The sequence below is a fragment of the Rattus rattus genome, chromosome 8 (assembly GCF_011064425.1).
Source record: "Rattus rattus isolate New Zealand chromosome 8, Rrattus_CSIRO_v1, whole genome shotgun sequence".
NCBI lineage: Eukaryota > Metazoa > Chordata > Mammalia > Rodentia > Muridae > Rattus > Rattus rattus.
Genome location: NC_046161.1, coordinates 27,536,595 through 27,558,520, shown reverse-complemented (window position 1 = coordinate 27,558,520; position 21,926 = coordinate 27,536,595). Strand labels below are relative to the sequence as shown.

Below are 21,926 nucleotides of genomic sequence, written 5' to 3'. Positions count from 1 at the left end.
CTGAAAGAGCAGAAGAGCTCTTAACCCCTGAGCCATCGCGCTGGCCCAGATTTTTATTTTTTTCTTAAAATGAATCCACAACACAAACCGTCAAGTGTTGAGAGTTGGCTATAGGGTTCCTGGAAGTTGTTGCGCCCCGTGATTTATTGTTTCTTAACAACTTTGTGGTTTCCGCTGGGCCTCACTAGAGCGCTCCCAAAGAACAAGAGCAGTTATCTGTTTTAATGACTGGGCCTGGCATCCAGAACACAGGCACAGGAATGAACGCAGAGAGCCATGCCAAGCCAGACGAGCGTCGGGTTCACAAGCAGCACCTGGGGGCTTCTAGGATGTAGTTGGTTTCAGCCCAGGATGAGTGTGAATGCCGGTTGGCTCTTGCTTGCTCTGCCTCTGTGGCTGCTGGCAGGCCTGTGAGGAGGTTCAAAGGGCAGCCCCCAGTCGTCTCTGGTTTCATCAGCTGTCGAATGTGGCCTGAGAGATACTTTGGTGTAGCCCCAGTTTGTCAGAATTTGAAGCGTTCTGGGAAGTGAGCTGCTCTTACTATCTAGATGACAAAACTGAGATCAGAGAGACGAAGTGTGGCTCCCAGGAGGTAGCCCAGATACTTTAAACCTCAACTTATAAACAGTAAATAGAAAGTGGACTTTATAACGTGTACTTACGGACTTAGGTTGTTAGCCGCAAAAGCATCCTTGCTTTGAAATTCCCAAGAAGCAGTGTAAAAACTCTGTATATGTTCCTGAACCTGTACCCTACCACCTGTCCATGGCAGACATTGTTAATCAACCTCAGAAAGCTCCAACGCAGCCTGAGAACCCTCTTTAAACAGTGCTTCTGGTAGGTAACGAGTCATAATTGAGCCAAGTTTTTACGCGAATTAAACATCTGTTTTTTTCCTCCCTCATAAACGTGTGACTCACGACCCAACGCTAAGAGCCCTGGACATTAAGCCAGAAGATCGTGGTTTTGACCCTCGGTTTGCTTTTCCTGGTTAAGTTGTATTAGGCAAGTTAGTTAACTTTTCTGGGACTAGTTTCCCTGAAATGAGGGCGTCAAGAAGGATAATCAGTAAGCATCCTCCTTCTCTGAACATCCTTATGATTCAAGGCACAGAGATTTTAGAGTCTGTGATTTTATAGTTATTCTAAGGTCTTTGATGAAGACCATAGACGTTCTTTTGTTTTGTTTTTTCTTTCTTTCTTTTTAGGAAATTTGCATGTTACAGATACATTATTGGAGTTCTGATGTTCGTGTTTCTAGCCTTTCTTGGCTGCCGCTCCTTATTTGCAGGGCTCCATTGATCTATATCACTGAAACCAGAATTTAGACATTCACAGGGGTCAGGGGAGTTACTTAAATGAGGGGAGTTACCTAGAAGCCTTTTTGGCTAAGTGGGGCACAAATGGCCTCACACCCCAAGTTGGAGCAAGGCCCCGTGTAGCTGGCTCACCCTGCAGTTCAAAGTTCAGGATCTTGAGTTGCTTTTTCTTGGTTTTGTTTGCTCCACTTGTTCCTTCTGATGTGTAAGAGGCCCTGCATTCATTCCGGTCTTGATTCTTGTTTGCTTTCCAGGTTCTCCTTCCCTACGGGCATATCCTCTCCTGTCGGTGATCACCCGGCAGCCCACAGTCATCTCCCACCTGGTTCCCACCGGCCCGGGACTCACCCCAGTGAACACTCGCCATGCAGTTGCCGCTGAGGCTGCTGCTGCCGCCGCCGCCGCCGCTGCCGCCGCCGAGACCCCTGGTGGCGAGGCATTAGCCAGCAGCGAATCGGAGACAGAACAACCCACCCCCAGGCAGAAGAAACCACGCAGGAGTCGCACCATCTTCACGGAGCTGCAGCTCATGGGCCTAGAGAAGAAATTCCAGAAGCAGAAGTATTTGTCTACCCCAGACAGGTGAGGACCGGAGGATGGCCCTCTCTGTAGGCAGCCCCTGGGGAAGAGTTCTGGATTCACAAACGGCACATTCAGTGCAGGGTTACGCTCTGGTCCAGTTATTATTTCTTTGCTCAGATCACAGAGCTCTCTCCTCCGTCTCTCCTATGTTTTTGATAAGCCTCTTCAGAATACCAAGAAAAGAGAAATCACACTATCTGTTCTTAAAGCCCCAGACATTTAACATCACACACAGTGGGTCTAGATCTGTGACTTTAGCCCTTCCTTACCCTCTTGACTACCTGGCTGACTCAGTTTGATGGTTTGGTTCTGGGTGGAAAGGCCTGGATTGATCTAGGTCAGGAGGTTTCTGAGACCTTAGTGCATTTGATCAGGGCTAAAGCAGAGCTACTTGGCAGACATCGCTGAGAAGCTGGAGGGAAATCTCCTCTTTAAAACCTTTGCAATTCATGTTTGGAATGATTGTAAGCCTTGCCTTCTCTAGAGGCCCTCTGTCTTTAATTTAGTACCTTAATTACAAAATATGCCTGTTCTCTTACCTTACCCTGAGGTGGATGAGCTCAGGGATGGGCCTATTTACTGGGAAACTTTTCCAGATCTTTTAAATTATCATTATTATTATTATTAATTATTATTGTTATTATTATCATCATTATTGTTGCTAACTGCTTTGTCCCCGTTAGGTTGGCCCCAGTCCTGTGAAAGGGAACAGGAAATAACTGCAATTAAATGCCTGAAGCTATTTAGCAGTTGTTTAGAAAACGATCTGGAAGTGAAGCACAATCTCCAAGTTTCCCTTTCACGGAGAACTTGTCTCCTGGTTCCACAAGTTAGCTGCTTGCTGGGAGTCTCTTGGGTGCTCCAAAGTGGGGTGGCATGGGTGACAGAGAATACTATGTAGTAAACAGAGCCCTGCTTTAAAGGACATCATGGGTGAAGTGGAGAGGAAGAATGAATACAATTGCTATAGCATAGTGAGCCAGCTATGGTGCTGTATTTTGCCATAGAAATGGAAAGATATTGCGTGGCAGGAAAGCCTTTAGGAAGACCTTTGGTTCCAGAAGAGAGAGCATCTTACATAGAGGAGACATCCCTACAAGTCACAGACTCCTGTCCACTAGGCATGTTGGAGGAACTACAAACATGGGCATTTCTACTTAGGGATTGGGTGGGTATAGGAAGGACCTTATCTGCCTGACTGAGGGGCAGGCCTTGCTGCTGAGCAGGCCCTGGCTAATAACATCCATTTTAGAATCATAGCTTCCGTAGCACTACGACTGATGGATTATAGGCAAGTAATGAGTCGGCCAAATCTAGGGATGGCTGCAGGGGCCAGAGCGGAGGAGGGTATATTTAAAAATGGAAATGGAATGGGAAGAACCAACCCTGGATGAGGAAGAAGGGCGAGAGTCGAGTGTCCTGTGGTTTCTGAATGAGGCAGGCCATTAGGAAACACGGATGCTCTTCATGGAAGCCTAGTGGCTGGGGACGGGCTGGGATGGACAAGGCAGAGTGAGCTTTGCTTTGAGCATTGACATTGTGGTTATGTTTGGGCAGGCAGGTCTGTGGGTTGGGGATTAATACACGTGAGCCGCAGGTTGCAGGTAACTAAGCTTTCTGAGCTTGTGTAGTCAGACGGAACAGCCATCATCCTTAGTTGTACGGTTGTGCGTCTAAGAGGCTTCTGAAAGTATGGTTGAAAGTTAGGCTTATTTCTCAGAAGCTAGAAAAGCTAAGAGGGAGAAGGGGAGGGGGAAGGGGAGGGGCTAGGCGGAAGATGAGGGGGAGGGGGAGAGGATGGGAGGGGAAAGGGGAGGGAGAGGGGGAGGGAGAAGGGGAAGGAGGAGGGAGAAGGGGAGGGGAAGAGGGAGGAGAGAGAGAGAGAGAGAGAGAGAGAGAGAGAGAGAGAGAGAGAGAGAGAGATGTGTCGGGGCTTCCTGATACTTGTCCAGGCATCTTGCAGGTGACCCACACAGAACTGATTCACTTGCACAGGGAGGAGGACTCCATCTGGCTGGCATTGAAGCCTACGGCTCAGTCCGCCCTCCTCTCTCCCATGTTCCCTACCTCCCTACGTGACCAGAGCCATGAGCACTCCCTCCTCCCACAGCTCCTGCCCTCCTCCTCCTCCCTGTTTGTTTCCCCGGTTTCCTAGGTGACTCCATTTGAGTGAATCTGCAGGGAAGTGAGAATTTGTAACGGTGGCAGGTAATGAGAGCAGGCCGATGACAGTGAGATTTTTTTTTTCCTGCAGCCAGCGTGGTGAGTCAAGGATGCATTTTTCCCAAGTGAGCTAACAACATTTGCTAATGCTGTTGTAAAACTGTGAGCCTTCCACTGACTAATGCACCTGATGGCCTCAGGTGAACCAAGCTCAGGAAAACCCTGCAGGAGCCTAAAAGGACCCTTAAGCACCACCAGAACCCAGAACAGCTCTGGGACCAGAATTGTAGAATCACCCTGGATTGTCCTGTTCATAAGGAATGACTCCCTAGGGCGTACTGCTTCATTAAAGAGAAGAGCTAAGTGCTGCTGGCATTGGGTGCTTATTGCTTTGGTCAGTTCATCACTTCCTGGAAACTGCTCAGCCACCAGTAGCCCCTCCACAGGGATGACCACGTATGTAAATGTAGTTTTTAGACAGGCGCAACAGTCCTATGAAGGCAGAGTCTATTTTTGAAATTATTAGAGGCTTAGTTAATGTGCCCCAATCAGAGCGGGAGTTCTGGGCCGCTGTGTATGTAAACACCCAGAGTTGGCTGATGCCAGGGTCCATGGGTGTGTTTATGCCAATGGTAGATGTTCCCGGGTGGAGAAAGCTGCAGCCAAGGCATCAGGCGTCGCACCTGGACTGCCTGTTGCACCTGGACTGCCTGTTGCACCTGGACTGCTTGTGGCTTAGGGTTGAGCCTGTGCGGGCTTGCAAGAAATAGTGGGCCCAAGATCTGCAAGTGGCAGTTCTCAGAAACCTGGTGACCTTCAAGCACTGGTGGTCACGGCTCAATCTAATGTACAAGTCTGAACTGCTTCGCTGAGCAGGGTTGGAGCTCAAGGGAGGTTGCAGGCAGGCAGCTCATGTTTTCTCGGATCTCATGTCCCCCTAGGCGGTACCCAGGTAACCGTATAGGTCCCTGGCTGCAGCCTTGAGAACTAAGGATAGAAACCCAACTAACTTCCCCTTAATATCCCGTGTCCCATTTGGCATTGGGTCCTTGCTCAGGCTGTGGCATTTCTGTTTCCCCTCCACAATTTTTGCTTTGTGGAGAAGTGTTGTGAGGTGGGCCCTTACACAGAAGGTGGCGTACAAGTCGGTCATGGGCGGATTTCACTCTTGCTCCAGGATCCAGGAGTCAGCAAGATTAGAGCCAGAGGAGTGTTTATTTCAGGCTCTTTGTATCACATAGTCTTTCCCCATCTACTCGCGTCTGCTGATGTAGCACAGAGGTAGCCATGGGCAATGAAAGCAAATAAACTTGTCTGCGTTCCAATAGACTTTATTGAACAGGAAAAAAAAATCAAGTGTCAGGAATAGCTTGGCCATGTCGTCGTGAAATTCTACTCTCTCGCTAAGCGTTAAATCGTCTATCTGTAAAATGGGAATAATTATACCTACCAAGCTCGGTGTGGTGAAAAGACAGCAGTGGGCAGCGGCTTAAAGTGTGTGTTTGGGGTGCTGGCATGCTCTAGAGATGGTTGCTGTGTGCTCGAATGACTTCTCACTGTACAAATGGCTTCAACCTTAGGGCTTTCCAGAAGGTTACAAAGTAGAAATACAGTGGGCCCAGAAAGCAGGAGGGACTATGGATTTAAGGCTTCATTGGGTTGTACATTCCAACCATTGTAATAATTTAGGAACATTCCTGGGGCTGAAGGGGATGTTTTAGCACACGAGTCACTTGCTTCACGAGTACGAGGCCTGAAGTTCAGATGCCCAGAACCTTCATAAAAATTGGGCAGGTGTGGCCGCTGCCTGTAACCCTTGTGCCTTTAGCAGGCACAAATAGGGGCTGTCCAGGGCAATGGGGGAACTCTGAGTTCACCAAGATAACTTGTCCCAATAAATATAGTAGGATGTAATGGAAGATGACGCTTGACGTCAACCTTGGGTTTCTACACACACCACACACAAACATGCATGCACCCAACCATATACGTATGCATATGCAAAAATATTTCTGAGTCCTGCTTTGGGATCTAGTGACGTAGTAGGCGGTTTTGTGAACACAAGCTCAAGGCTTGGTCTTGAGCTGAGGAGGCAGAAGTAGCATGGACAGCATGGTCCACTGGGGTGACTGCTAAGTCAAAGGAGTTATGGGAGCTCACCAACACCAGAGGTGAATCTGGAGTGATGAGTGGAATTCCCATAGCAGTACAGCTTTACTTCCTGTTTCTAGCTTTTGGGATCTTGAGCCTACATTTTATAGAGTACAGGGCTGAAGATCAAAGGCTTGGATGTTGAGGTTCATTTCAGAGAGAGAATGATTCTGGGATGGGGACTCTGCCTGTGGTCTTACGAATGGCCCCTCTTTTCCTGTTTTCCAGCTCTACACAGCATTCTCAGAAGGGAGACACCCTTCCTCTTGGCCATGGCCAGGGTTAATGGTGACGGTTTGAGATTTGGTAGCAAGTGCCAGGGGCCAGCCAGCATGTCCCCACCGCTCTCCCTCACTGCATCTTCCTCACCCTTCCTTTGTGTCTCATGCCTTCCAGGTTGGACTTGGCCCAGTCTCTGGGGCTCACCCAGCTGCAAGTGAAGACTTGGTATCAGAACCGAAGGATGAAGTGGAAGAAGATGGTGAGAAAGGGCAAGGGGTGCAGCCCTGGGCCCATTCTGGTGGGAGGGATTTCCAGTCTGAAGCTGTGAGGAAGGATCTCTGGTGGTTTGGACTTCGAGACAGGAAGATCTTCCGAGGCACTGGCTGTAGAGGGAGGCTGTTTGAACTTGACCTCTTTTTTTTTAAACAAACAAACAAACAAATATTTTTTCAGTCTTCTATTTTATATTTTTATAAAATATATATTTACAATGTATATTTTATAAAATATATTTTTATATTCTATTTTATATTTTCAGTCATCTATTACACCCAGATTGAAATTTCCCCTCCTTCTCCTCCTCCCCAACCTCTCTTCCCCCTTGCCTGTACATTGCCCCCCTCCCCAGATCCACTTCCCACCCCCACCCTCTCCTCAGAGAAGAGCGGGCTTCCCAGGGACGTCAACCAAAACACTGCTTAACAAGCTACGATAAGACCAGACATTTACTGTTACATCAAGGCAAAAAGGCAAACCGGTAGGAGGAAAACAGTTCCATAAGTAGGCAAAAGAGTCAGGTACAGCCTCTGCTCCCACTGTTAGATCCCCTCAAGAACTCTAAGCTATGCAGCCATAACATATATGCAGAGGACCTAGGTCAGACCCCTGCAGCTTCTTTGCAAATTCTGGGTCAGTTGATTCTATGGGCCTGTTTTTGTGGTGTTCCTGATTCCTCTGGTTCCTCTAATCCTTCCTCCTCCTCTGCAGGACTCCCTAAGCCCCACCTACCTTTGGCTGTGGTCCTTGGCATCTGCTCCCATCAGTAGCTGGATGAGGTCTCTCTGGTCTCTTTGATGATGACTGTGCTAGACTCTGGTCTCAGCACACTCTTTAGACAGGACAGTATGCAGGTAGAAGGTTTTGTGACTGGGTTGGTGTCCCAATCCCTCCACTTGAGGCCTTGTCTGGTTACAGATGACCAGATCAGCGCTGCCCCCGCCCCCCACCGTGTCCCCATTACTAGGAGTCTCTGCTAGGGTTACCCTCATAGACTCCATGGAGTTTCCACTTCACCTTTAAAATGTCCCCCAATTCCTGTCATTTCTCCCAGTATTTTCTCCTTCCTTCCCTCAACTGATCCTGCCTGTTCCAAACCCTACTCATTCAGAGTTTGCCTGCGAAATCTACTCTGCTTCCCCTTCCCTGGGGGGGAGCCTTATGTCCTCCACTGAAGTCCTCCCTGTTGCTTAGCTTCTCTGGGTGACCTCATTTCTTAACCAGTTTCTCTAGAAATCGAAGAAGAAAGCCTACGAGCTCCCTCGGCTGCTATTCTGAACCCCACCTTCTAGTACTTACAAAGATCTCCGTTCTCCTCCCAGCAATAGCTCCGTACCTTATGGCAGTAGTTATAAAAAGAGACCATGCTTCTGTGCCTGCGTCCTTGAATGCGGTAGTCTTTAACCTTGGCGGCCATCACAGTTACTGGGTAGCAGGATAAGCTCCCCTCCCTCCTAGGGAGTCTGATCTCGGAGGTCCATGGCAGGGCTGGGGATGCCAAGATATTTTGAAGCATGCTCCCTTCAGCTGGCTCCCACCTCCCAGTGACCTATTCGATTGAGAGCCTGCTGTGACTCCAGAGCCCTCACAGTGCAGTCACGTTCTTGAAGTCCCACCCCTGGACGTTTTTCCATTTAGAGAGGATGCTATGGACCCACTTCACATCTAAACTGCAGAGTCACTGCTGCTCCTCTGCTAGCCGTCCCTGTCGTAGGCAGCACAGGGACGAGAATAAAACATAACCCGTGTTTCTAGTGGAATTTGTTCTGGTGGAGAAAGAAGGCCCAGGAAGGGCATGCAGAATGATTTGGTTATTTAGTTCGAGATCAACCCCTCAAAGAGTTCAGAGTTGCGGGAATGAAGACAGCTGCAGACAGAAGTTAAAACTGAAGGATAACGAGATTCAGATAAATTGAGTCATTCTGAAAATTCTGTAAGGCTCTACACATATGGGACTTATGGTGGAAATTGGGAGTGGGTGTTGTTCACTAAGGGAACGGAGTTTGGGGAGTGAGAGGTGCTGGGCCATTCCTCTGAGAGCCCCTCCCTGCCCATCTGGGGCACTCTCCTTGGGTCCTTTTTCTTTTACGTCCCACCACCTTTCTCTTTCCTCATCAATCATCATTGTGGTAATCAATGTCTCCAGAGCAGCAGAGTATTGTTTAAATTGGTTATCAGCAATCTTCGCATGAGTCATACGAATAACGAACTGACAACCCGTCCTCTCGGCCAGCACCACCCAGTCCCCCTGTGGGACAAACATGTGCACTCTGGACTGTGACATCACCTGATTTTTATTAGCCCCTCCACTGCCAGCACAGTTGTAGTGTACCCGATGATGTTTTCAGCCATGTGCTTCAAAAATGGAAGGAACTCAGCAGCTTTAACATCAGAGAACATTCTGGGCAAATTCAGATCCCTTCAGGAGAGAAGAGAACCAAGCTTTTAGTTCAGTTCAGGTTAGGAACAGCCAGTTATTTCGTATCAGGTAATAGGGTTGAACTGACAAGTTGAAGCTTAACAACGTTTTGAGGTACTTGCATTTCCATGTGGTGGCTGTGAGTATGAGTGTAAGGGACAAAACCGGAAAGGCCCGTGAGAGCAGAAAGGGATGTTGAAGGGGCAGGAAGGGTGAGGTAAGGAGTGCAAAGGGAGGCAGAGAGGGAGGAAGGCAGGAAAGCCATCACAAACAAATGATGTTTGAGAATGCTTAATGAAGTTAACGTTTTATATGCTAATTAAAAAGACTAATTAAAACACACCGAACATAAAAACACTTTCAGTTGAGTCACTGAGACAGATCTGAAAGCTAGGTTGTTAAACAGAATAATCAAAGAAACCATGGAAGGGCTGACAGACCGCTTCAGGAGCAGAGAGGAGGAGGGAAGGCTTTGTGGAAGAGGCGTCCGTAAACTGGTTTCAGGGCATGGATGGCAACGTGTCCAGTGATGGTGGGGAACGGGCTTTGGGCAGAAAGAAGGGGCAGAAGGAACTTCAGAATGGTGGACGCCACCCACAAGGCCTGGTGCGCAGTTGTGAGCGTGGAGTTCAGATCCCCTCAGAACAGCAGGGCATTGTTGAGCTCCAGATTGCCTCATATATTTCCCCGCTCAAACTCTTCCAAGGCTATCTCTTCAGGTACTGAGAAGGAAAGAAAAAGATAATTGGGTAATAAAGATGTCTCAAGGCAAGTAACCTAATTGGAACTGGAAAAAGATTAGCACTTGATTCTCAGACTCACTCTCAAGGCTGCCAAGGACAAAGCTGCCAAGAGCCAGATAGGATCTCTAACTAGTTTTGACTGGTCAGCATGTGTAACCTATAGCGGGTTGAGTAAATTTAATTTTGCACATTAGCTGGGGTGCTTATCCCATATTCCGTTTCTGGGGATCCACAGCATTTATATCTGGCTGAAAATGTCTCATTTGTTAGTGGTCTGCAGGGTTAACACTCAGTTCTCTTCTGAAAGCGGACCTGACCATACCCTGCAATGTGGGAAGACTGTAGTGTCACACACAGGTGCCACTTGCTTTTGAATTGTCTCCAGAGTGAACAGTTCAGTGAAACTGTTACCGGTTGTGACCCTGGACAGGTTACTGTGTGTCTCCTTGGTAAAGTCTTCGCAGAGTTCTGCTATCTGAGGTAACATCTCTAAAATACCTAGGCTAGTGTTCGCCACATGGGACGCAGACAAGGGAGGTTAGCCATTGTGGTTTTTAGTGTTTGTTGTCGACACAATCCATGTTTTCAAAGAATCTGAGCTTGTCGAGGCCATGATGGGAAGGTGAAAGTGAATTCTACAGGCTTCTAGGACCCCTCAAGCTTCTCTCTTGGTTGAGGGGAGTCCTGAGTACTTGGTCCCCTGATTCGGCTCCGGGATACAGTTTGAGGCCTAATGGGACATGGGGTCGTCAGGCTGGGACAAACAGCTAATGAGAATGGCAATGCCGTGGGAGAGATTCATGAAGGAGAGTCCAGACATTTTTTTTTTCTCAGCATCATCAATTCCATGGTCCCAACTGTGCTGGAGGAGGGAGGGGAGAGGGACCTGGCTTCTAGTGGGTGAGCGTGGACGCATAGCAAGCAGTTAGACCAGTGGCATGTCTGACTCGATCCTGTGCATTCGGCAGAATGTAATGCTGGTGCAAATGCTAGATTCGAGAAGCGTGGACTCTTACATTTAACTCCAACTCTACCCTTGGCTTGCTTCGATGCCTGCAAACACTTTCTGTCAACCGCTTCCTGTCATCCTATTCTCTCTGAGGTGACTGCCTGAACCCCATCTGACTACCTCAGGAAGAAAGCAAGAAGAGCCATTTTGACATCTTTGTCTATATTCAGATGCCTAGATTTAGGGTACGGAGGTGGACTCCGGATAAATGCAGCCAATGCAGTACAGTATTCTGGGTGCTTTGTGAGAGACAGAGAGAAGCACATGGCCTCATGCCCAGTGGGTTGCCTGACCTCTCTGGACTAAGGAACAACCTGTCTCTAGGAATCAGTGGGGAAACAAACCCCCGGAGAGGCTGCAGGGTGCTCTCGAGTGTGCAATCCTAGCGCAGGGCGGTGTGATCTAATTGCATGTCTCAGGTGCGCTGGGAGGCAGGGGGCCAGAGGTCGATGCGGAAAGCAGCCAGGAGGGTAGTTATCTCCTAATTATTGCTTGCACTGGAATGTTTTATTCCATTTAGAAAATGGTCTGATTGTTTTGACTTTTTTTTTTTTTTTCATGCTGTAGGGAAACAGCCAGGTGGGGTAGATCCAAGCTGTGTGGGTGGTGTTCTGTAATTGCTGGGCTGGACTTTCTTTTGCCAATTAGATGGCTTCCTTAGACCTGCCCTTTTCTAACTTGATTACTGCATGGGGCAACTGCTTTTTTGTATAACCTCTTTCATACCCAGTGGAGCCGCTTTCAACATGTAGATTCTGTCTTGGCACAGTCAGGCACTTTCAAAAGCACTGACATCAAAATCAGATACTGGTTCCCGGTTGCTGCCACTGCAGAGAGCCCGTGGGCAGCACCCCGCGAGCGAACTTGAGCCTCGGGACCACAGGTAAGACCAACTTTCCTGCTGCAAGAAAGCGGCCGAGCGCACGCGTGACCTCCAGTGACGCCATTACTCCGGGTGCCGTCACGTGCTGGGATAAAGGGAAGTCCCACACCCACGGATCCCGGCCCGCAGCAACTCTCTGCTCCCAAAACCCGTGGGAGAGAGACCTCACCGCCTGGTCAGGTGGGCACTCCTGAGGCTGCAGAGCGGAAGAGACCACCAACACTGCCCACCCCTGCCCACATCCCTGGCCCAAGAGGAAACAGTATAAGGCCTCTGGGCTCCCGTGGGAGAGGGCCCAGGTGAGGCAGGAGCCCTGCCTGAGACACCGCCGGAACCTGAAGGAAACAGACCGGATAAACAGTTCTCTGCACCCAAATCCCGTGGGAGGGAGAGCTAAACCTTCAGAGAGGCAGACACGCCTGCGAAACCAGAAGAGACTGCTCTCTGCACACATTACTGATTCCAGAGGAAAACACCGGAGGCCATCTGAAACCCTGGTGCACTGAGGCTCCCGGAAGAGGCGGCGCAGATCTTCCTGGTTGCTGCCACCACGGAGAGCCTGTGGGCAGCACCCCGCGAGCGAACTTGAGCCTCGGGACCACAGATAAGACCAACTTTTCTGCTGCGAGTGACCTACCTGGTGAACTCAAGACACAGGCCCACAGGAACAGCTGAAGACCTGTAGAGGGGCCAAACTACACACACACGAAAAGCAGAACACTCTGTCCCCATAACTGGCTGAAAGAAAACAGGAAAACAGGTCTACAGCACTCCTGACACACAGGCTTATAGGACAGTCTAGCCACTGTCAGAAATAGCAGAACAAAAGTAAGAATAGAGATAATCTGATGGCGAGAGGCAAGCGCAGGAACACAAGCAACAGAAAACAAGACTACATGGCATCATCGGAGCCCAATTCTCCCACCAAAACAAGCATGGAATATCCAAACACACCAGAAAAGCAAGATCTAGATTCAAAATCATATTTGATCATGATGCTGGAGGACTTCAAGAAAGACGTGAAGAACTCTCTTAGAGAACAAGTAGAAGCCTACAGAGATGAATCAAAAAAATCCCTGAAAGAATTCCAGGAAAACACAATCAAACAGTTGAAGGAATTAAAAATGGAAATAGAGGCAATCAAGAAAGAACACATGGAAATAACCCTGGATATAGAAAACCAAAAGAAGAGACAAGGAGCTGTAGATACAAGCTTCACCAACAGAATACAAGAGATGGAAGAGAGAATCTCAGGAGCAGAAGACTCCATAGAAATCATTGACTCAACTGTCAAAGATAATGTAAAGCGGAAAAAGCTACTGGTCCAAAACATACAGGAAATCCAGGACTCAATGAGAAGATCAAACCTAAGGATAATAGGTATAGAAGAGAGTGAAGACTCCCAGCTCAAAGGACCAGTAAATATCTTCAACAAAATCATAGAAGAAAACTTCCCTAACCTAAAAAAAGAGATACCCATAGGCATACAAGAAGCCTACAGAACTCCAAATAGATTGGACCAGAAAAGAAACACCTCCCGTCACATAATAGTCAAAACACTAAACGCACAAAATAAAGAAAGAATATTAAAAGCAGTAAGGGAAAAAGGTCAAGTAACATATAAAGGCAGACCTATCAGAATCACACCAGACTTCTCGCCAGAAACTATGAAGGCCAGAAGATCCTGGACTGATGTCATACAGACCCTAAGAGAACACAAATGCCAGCCCAGGCTACTGTATCCTGCAAAACTCTCAATTAACATAGATGGAGAAACCAAGATATTCCATGACAAAACCAAATTTACACAATATCTTTTACAAATCCAGCACTACAAAGGATAATAAATGGTAAAGCCCAACATAAGGAGGCAAGCTATACCCTAGAAGAGGCAAGAAACTAATCGTCTTGGCAACAAAACAAAGAGAAGAAAAGCACACAAACACAACCTCACATCCAAATATGAATATAACAGGAAGCAATAATCACTATTCCTTAATATCTCTCAACATCAATGGCCTCAACTCCCCAATAAAAAGACATAGATTAGCAAACTGGATACGCAACGAGGACCCTGCATTCTGCTGCCTACAGGAAACACACCTCAGAGACAAAGACAGACACTACCTCAGAGTGAAAGGCTGGGAAACAACTTTCCAAGCAAATGGTCAGAAGAAGCAAGCTGGAGTAGCCATTCTAATATCAAATAAAATCAATTTTCAACTAAAAGTCATCAAAAAAGATAAGGAAGGACACTTCATATTTATCAAAGGAAAAATCCACCAAGATGAACTCTCAATCCTAAATATCTATGCCCCAAATACAAGGGCACCTACATACGTAAAAGAAACCTTACTAAAGCTCAAAACACACATTGCACCTCACACAATAATAGTAGGAGATTTCAACACCCCACTCTCATCAATGGACAGATCATGGAAACAGAAATTAAACAGACACGTAGACAGACTAAGAGAAGTCATGAGCCAAATGGACTTAACGGATATTTATAGAACGTTCTACCCTAAAGCAAAAGGATATACCTTCTTCTCAGCTCCTCATGGTACTTTCTCCAAAATTGACCATATAATTGGTCAAAAAACGGGCCTCAACAGGTACAGAAAGATAGAAATAATCCCATGCGTGCTATCGGACCACCATGGCCTAAAGCTGGTCTTCAATAACAGTAAGGGAAGAATGCCCACATATACGTGGAAATTGAACAATGCTCTACTCAATGATAACCTGGTCAAGGAAGAAATAAAGAAAGAAATTAAAAACTTTTTAGAATTTAATGAAAATGAAGGTACAACATACCCAAACTTATGGGACACAATGAAAGCTGTGCTAAGAGGAAAACTCATAGCGCTGAGTGCCTGCAGAAAGAAACAGGAAAGAGCATATGTCAGCAGCTTGACAGCACACCTAAAAGCTCTAGAACAAAAAGAAGCAAATACACCCAGGAGGAGTAGAAGGCAGGAAATAATCAAACTCAGAGCTGAAATCAACCAAGTAGAAACAAAAAGGACCATAGAATCAACAGAACCAAAAGTTGGTTCTTTGAGAAAATCAACAAGATAGATAAACCCCTAGCCAGACTAACGAGAGGACACAGAGAGTGTGTCCAAATTAACAAAATCAGAAATGAAAAGGGAGACATAACTACAGATTCAGAGGAAATTCAAAAAATCATCAGATCTTACTATAAAAGCCTATATTCAACAAAACTTGAAAATCTGCAGGAAATGGATAACTTCCTAGACAGATACCAGGTACCGAAGTTAAATCAGGAACAGATAAACCAGTTAAACAACCCCATAATTCCTAAGGAAATAGAAGCAGTCATTAAAGGTCTCCCAACCAAAAAGAGCCCAGGTCCAGACGGGTTTAGTGCAGAATTCTACCAGACTTTCATAGAAGACCTCATACCAATATTATCCAAACTATTCCACAAAATTGAAACAGATGGAGCACTACCAATTCCTTCTATGAAGCCACAATTACTCTTATACCTAAACCACACAAAAGACCCAACAAAGAAAGAGAACTTCAGACCAATTTCCCTTATGAACATCGACGAAAAAATACTCAACAAAAATTCTGGCAAACCCAAATCCAAGAGCACATCAAAACAATCATCCACCATGATCAAGTAGGCTTCATCCCAGGCATGCAGGGATGGTTTAATATACGGAAAACCATCAACGTGATCCATTATATAAACAAACTGAAAGAACAAAACCACATGATCATTTCATTAGATGCTGAGAAAGCATTTGACAAAATTCAACACCCCTTCATGATAAAAGTCCTGGAAAGAATAGGAATTCAAGGCCCATACCTAAACATAGTAAAAGCCATATACAGCAAACCAGTGGCTAACATTAAACTAAATGGAGAGAAACTTGAAGCAATCCCACTAAAATCAGGGACTAGACAAGGCTGCCCACTCTCTCCCTACTTATTTAATATAGTTCTTGAAGTTCTAGCCAGAGCAATCAGACAACAAAAGGAGGTCAAGGGGATACAGATAGGAAAAGAAGAAGTCAAAATATCACTATTAGCAGTTGATATGATAGTATATTTAAGTGATCCCAAAAGTTCCACCAGAGAACTACTAAAGCTGATAAACAACTTCAGCAAAGTGGCTGGGTATAAAATTAACTCAAATAAATCAGTAGCCTTCCTCTACACAAAAGAGAAACAAGCCGAGAAAGAAATTAGGGAAACGACACCCTTCATAATAGACCCAAATAATATAAAGTACCTCGGTGTGACTTTAACCAAGCAAGTAAAAGATCTGTACAATAAGAACTTCAAGACACTGAAGAAAGAAATTGAAGAAGACCTCAGAAGGTGGAAAGATCTCCCATGCTCATGGATTGGCAGGATTAATATAGTAAAAATGGCCATTTTACCAAAAGCGATCTACAGATTCAATGCAATCCCCATCAAAATACCAATCCAATTCTTCAAAGAGTTAGACAGAACAATTTGCAAATTCATCTGGAATAACAAAAACCCAGGATAGCTAAAACTATCCTCAACAATAAAAAGGACTTCAGGGGAATCACTATCCCTGAACTCAAGCAGTATTACAGAGCAATAGTGATAAAAACTGCATGGTATTGGTACAGAGACAGACAGATAGACCAATGGAACAGAATTGAAGACCCAGAAATGAACCCACACACCTATGGTCACTTGATTTTTTGACAAAGGAGCCAAATCCATCCAATGGAAAAAGATAGCATTTTCAGCAAATGGTGCTGGTTCAACTGGAGGTCAACATGTAGAAGAATGCAGATCGATCCATGCTTATCACCCTGTACAAAGCTTAAGTCCAAGTGGATCAAGGACCTCCACATCAAACCAGACACACTCAAACTAATAGAAGAAAAAATAGGGAAGCATCTGGAACACATGGGCACTGGAAAAATTTCCTGAACAAAACACCAATGGCTTATGCTCTAAGATCAAGAATCGACAAATGGGATCTCATAAAACTGCAAAGCTTCTGTAAGGCAAAGGACACTGTGGTTAGGACAAACGGCAACCAACAGATTGGGAAAAAGATCTTTACCAATCCTACAACAGATAGAGGCCTTATATCCAAAATATACAAAGAACTCAAAAAGTTAGACCAAGAGGGAAACAAATAACCCTATTAAAAATGGGGTTCAGAGCTAAACAAAGAATTCACAGCTGAGGAATGCCGAATGGCTGAGAAACACCTAAAGAAATGTTCAACATCTTTTAGTCATCAGGGAAATGCAAATCAAAACAACCCTGAGATTTCACCTCACACCAGTGAGAATGGCTAAGATCAAAAACTCAGGTGACAGCAAATGCTGGCGAGGATGTGGAGAAAGAGGAACACTCCTCCATTGTTGGTGGGATTGCAGACTGGTACAACCATTCTGGAAATCAGTCTGGAGGTTCCTCAGAAAATTGGACATTGAACTGCCTGAAGATCCAGCTATACCTCTCTTGGGCATATACCCAAAAGATGCCCCAACATATAAAAAAGACACGTGCTCCACTATGTTCATCGCAGCCTTATTTATAATAGCCAGAAGCTGGAAAGAACCCAGATGCCCTTCAACAGAGGAATGGATACAGAAAATGTGGTACATCTACACAATGGAATATTACTCAGCTATAAAAAACAACGACTTTATGAAATTCAGTAGGCAAATGGTTGGAACTGGAAAATATCATCCTGAGTGAGCTAACCCAATCACAGAAAGACATACATGGTATGCACTCATTGATAAGTGGCTATTAGCCCAAATGCCTGAATTACCCTAGATGCCTAGAACAAATGAAACTCAAGACGGATGATCAAAATGTGAATGCTTCACTCCTTCTTTAAAAGGAACAAGAATACCCTTGGCAGGGATGAGAGAGGCAAAGATTAAAACAGAGACTGAAGGGACACCCATTCAGAGCCTGCCCGACATGTGGCCCATATATATACAGCCACCCAATTAGATAAGATGGATGAAGCAAAGAAGTGCAGAAGTGTAGATCGCTCCTGAGAGACACAGCCAGAATACAGCAAATACAGAGGCGAATGTCAGCAGCAAACCACTGAACTGAGAATAGGACCCCCGTTGAAGGAATCAGAGAAAGAACTGGAAGAGCTTGAAGGGGCTCGAGACCCCATATGTACAACAATGCCAAGCAACCAGAGCTTCCAGGGACTAAGCCACTACCTAAAGACTATACATGGACTGACCCTGGACTCTGACCTCATAGGTAGCAATGAATATCCTAGTAAGAGCACCAGTGGAAGAGGAAGCCCTGGGTCCTGCTAAGACTGAACCCCCAGTGAACTAGACAGTTGGGGGGAGGGCGGCAATAGGGGGAGGGTGGGGAGGGGAACACCCATAAGGAAGGGGAGGGGGAGGGGGATGTTTGCCCGGAAACCGGGAAAGGGAATAACACTCGAAATGTATATAAGAAATATTCAAGTTAATAATAAAAAAAAAGAAAAAAAAAATCAGATACTGACATACCCAAGAAGGAACATAAGTGTCTTCTCTCCAGAGGCGATTTCTGCTAAGTGTCTATACCTTGCTGAAGTTCACTTCATTCCTCCCTTTGAGCTGTCCGAATGGGTTTGAATAAGTCAAGAAGAACCGCAGCTGGAAAAAGGTGTTTATTGAACCTATGCAGCTTTCTTGGCTCTTGTATGCAAAAATTAACTCAAAACAAATCACAAATCTACATAAGAACTAAAATCACAGAAGCCTTAGAAGAAATCAGAGGTAAATATTTTTGACTTAGGATTAGAAAAGGCCTTCCTGTATCCAACACAAAAATCATTAGCAACAACAGAAAAATTAAGTTGGATTTTATGAGAATTTAAAACTTTCGTGCTGCGAAAGATACCATCACAAAGTGAAAGAGAGAGAGAGAGAGAGAGAGAGAGAGAGAGAGAGAGAGAGAGAGAGAGCTGAAAAGAGAGCCCTCAGCATAGAAACAGATATTTTTAAGTGTTCTATCTGGTAAGAAGCATGAATCTAGATTATTTTTAAAAATCTCTTATACTATTCTAAGGAGATAATTCACACAGACAAATTGCTAGACACATGGTCTGTCCTGAGATCATATACACAGTATACACATTGAGCAGGCTGTACTTACATACTTAGATAAAATGTATACCAACAATTTAAAAAAATAAAAGGCTATGAATTTGAGAGAGACCAACTTGGGGAGGGGAACATGGGAACGGTTGGAGGAAGGGAAGGAGGAAGTGATATAATTATATTTTAAATAAGATTTATTTTTAAAAGATACAAAAGGCCAATAAGCACATGAAAAGCTGCTCGACATTGTTAGCCAATAGGGAAAGGCAAATGAAAACCACACTGAGCCCCTCCTTTGCACGAGCTAGGACAGCCGTAATCATGAAGGCATTGATTCCAAGCATTGGGGAGGAAGCGGGGAACTGAAATCCACACACATCGTTGGTTGGAATGTCCAGTGGTGCAGCTACCTTAGCAAGAGTCTTCAGAATGTTAGTCAGAGTCGCCACATGATGCAGCCCGTCTGTTTCTGGGTACAGACCTGAAAGAGGTCCAAGCGGAAACTTGAAGCAGTGTCTGTTCATCCATGCTCACGACTCACTGAGCCCAAAGGTGGGTGTAACCCAAGTGTCCATCAGCTGAGGAGGGAGTCAGGGAACTGACACAGACATGTGGTGAATATTATTTTCTGATACATGCTACAACATAGATGGGCCTTAAGGACACTGTGCAAGTGAAGCAAGAAAAACCCACACATTATGATTCTGTTTCTGTGGAAAGACCGCTTATTGCCAAGGTGTGGGGCAAAGATTTGGTGCTGACGGGCATGAGGCTTCTATAGGGGATGAGGACACTTGATGTAAAATTTCACTGCCGTGATAGTCACCCTAGTTAGCAATTATGGTAGACATTGCTAAATTGGGCAGTTTAAATACATGAGGGTTGAATGCAAGCCCAGTGGAAGGAAGTTAGGTCACTGGGAAGTGTCCTTGAATGGACAGGACACTGAGACCCCAGCTCCTCCTTTGCCTCCTGATCACATGAAATTAGCAACCTGTTCCATTCTCCCATGTGATAATCTGACTTCCCCATATGTCCAAAAGTAGTGGGCCAACCATGAAGTAAAACCACTAACCAGCGAGGGAAAATAAACTGTTCCTTCAGATGGATGTATTCATCTCAGATATTATACCCCAGAGTTATGAATCCAATTATTACAGAAAGTAGCAGAAACATCTCCTACCCCTTCTCTATTTAATTAAAGCCCTCCCAAAGCTCTTCACGCTAGCTGTGCCCAGAACATTAACTACACAGAACCAGGGGTTGGAGTCGGTGGAGGAAGGACTGTATATTTCCTTTACTAAGTTAACTATGGATATGGAAAACAATTATTTTCTACCTGTCTCATAGGGTTCGTTTCACACACGTGTGCTCATTTTCATGCCTGCTTTAGAGTCTGTTCTTTTAATCTCTCTGTCCGTACTTCTCTTGGTATTAAGTGCCGAGTTATGCGATGCTGCTGACTAACATTCACTGAACATGAGAGAAGCTGGCTACAGCCTTCAAACACCTACGGCCAAACCCGGTGGCTTCGCTATCCCGTGGAAAACCACACACCGTGCTGTGCGAGGATGGACCAGGAGCAGGGCGGAGGGATTTCTTGGATGCAATAACTTTTCTTTCCTTTTTCCACATAGGTCCTTAAAGGTGGACAGGAAGCACCCACGAAACCTAAGGGGCGCCCCAAGAAGAACTCCATTCCCACATCAGAGGAGATCGAAGCGGAAGAGAAAATGAACAGTCAGGCCCAGAGCCAGGAGCAGCTGGGATCCTTGCAGGGACAGGAGGAACCCCGTGATCCCCAGGAGCCCAAAGCGTGCCTGGTCCCCTTGGAGGTGGCAGAACCGAGTCAACAGCCCCAGGAGTTGCCAGAAGCTTCCTCTGAACCCCCACCATTAAGCTAAACTAAAGTTCTTTAGGGGAAGGGGGAGACTGGGAAGAAGGGAAGAGAGAAGCAAGGAGATGCTGACGGAGAGAAGACCACTAAAGACTAGTCACGTGGGTAGAGGAGCGCTTGCTGTCTCCCTCCTCCCAGCGGCATTTTCATCTGGAGCACTTGATGAAGACTTACTTGTGTGGGACTTGCCGTTCTTGCAAGGCTGTGTTAGCCCCAGATACCCTTGAGTAAGGGAGATAGCGCCTGGGATCTGATTGCCCAGGCTTAGGTGATGGCTTTAGGGCTGGCTGCAGCAGCCTCTTAGTGTGGCGGGCTGGGCTGGCCTGCAGCAAGGGCTGCTCTTCTCCCTCTGGGCAACAGGTCAGCAAAGCAGGGAGAGGGAGGGGGAAGTGCTTGGGAGGCCTGCCCAGGCTCCTTGCTGACTCAGCGCTTATTTCTGTAGTTTTAAGAGAATTGATTTTTTTTTTTTTGAGGGTGGGGTGGGGTGGGGTGGGGAAAGCCGTTAAAGGCAGAGAAAAAAGAAAAAAAAGAGAAAAAAAGAAAAAAAAAGGAGTTGGAGGGAGTTGTGAGTTACAGGGGACGTCTCAGAGTCCTGCTCGTCTGTTTGGAGACACGTGTGCCTTTGTACCTTTATAAGATGGTCAGGTGCCAACAGACCTGATGATCGATCCTTGGCTTCCCTGCTTCGTGAAGCTGCCATCTGGGAAGCCGCAAATGCAGATGCGTTAAGATAACTTTTATTTTTTAATTAAAAATAAATCTTTGAAGAGGATTGTCTTGTTTTTGTTCATTTGTTTGTTTAGAGAAGTGTCCTGTGGAACGGGAGGTAGTCAGTTTCCGTGGGCCTTTCTTTTCCCATCCACAAAGCAAAAGGTTGGGCCACACCACGAGTGCCTAAGTACAGGAGCCACAGAAGTGATACGGTGGTCACGAGGTTAGGAAGTCGAGTAGCTGAGCTGCCCCACCAAGCTACTCCACGGCCAGCAGCTGCACAGATGGGGGCTTCAATTTTAAAAGTTGTTGTAGTATTTTTAAAAATATACTTCTTTATTTTATTTTCCCGTGTGTGTGTGTGTCTGTGTGCGCGCGCGCGCGCGCGCTCATGTGAGCGCGTGTGGGGCATGCTCCTGCCACTGTGTGTGAGGCCAGAGGACAGATTATGGAAG

General features: G+C 46.0%; 1 protein-coding gene across 1 annotated transcript in view; it reads left to right on the top strand.

Moving 5' to 3' along the window:
• Barx2 (BARX homeobox 2) overlaps window positions 1–21,213 on the top strand; it is a 75,337-nt gene extending 54,124 nt beyond the window's left edge. Inside the window, exons 2-4 of the mRNA XM_032911149.1 lie at window positions 1,573–1,900; window positions 6,611–6,695; window positions 20,501–21,213. Of these exons, the coding sequence (XP_032767040.1) occupies window positions 1,573–1,900; window positions 6,611–6,695; window positions 20,501–20,767 (680 nt within the window). The 3' untranslated portion in view covers window positions 20,768–21,213. The remainder of the gene's footprint in view (window positions 1–1,572; window positions 1,901–6,610; window positions 6,696–20,500) is intronic.
• The last annotated feature ends 713 nt before the right edge of the window (window positions 21,214–21,926 follow it).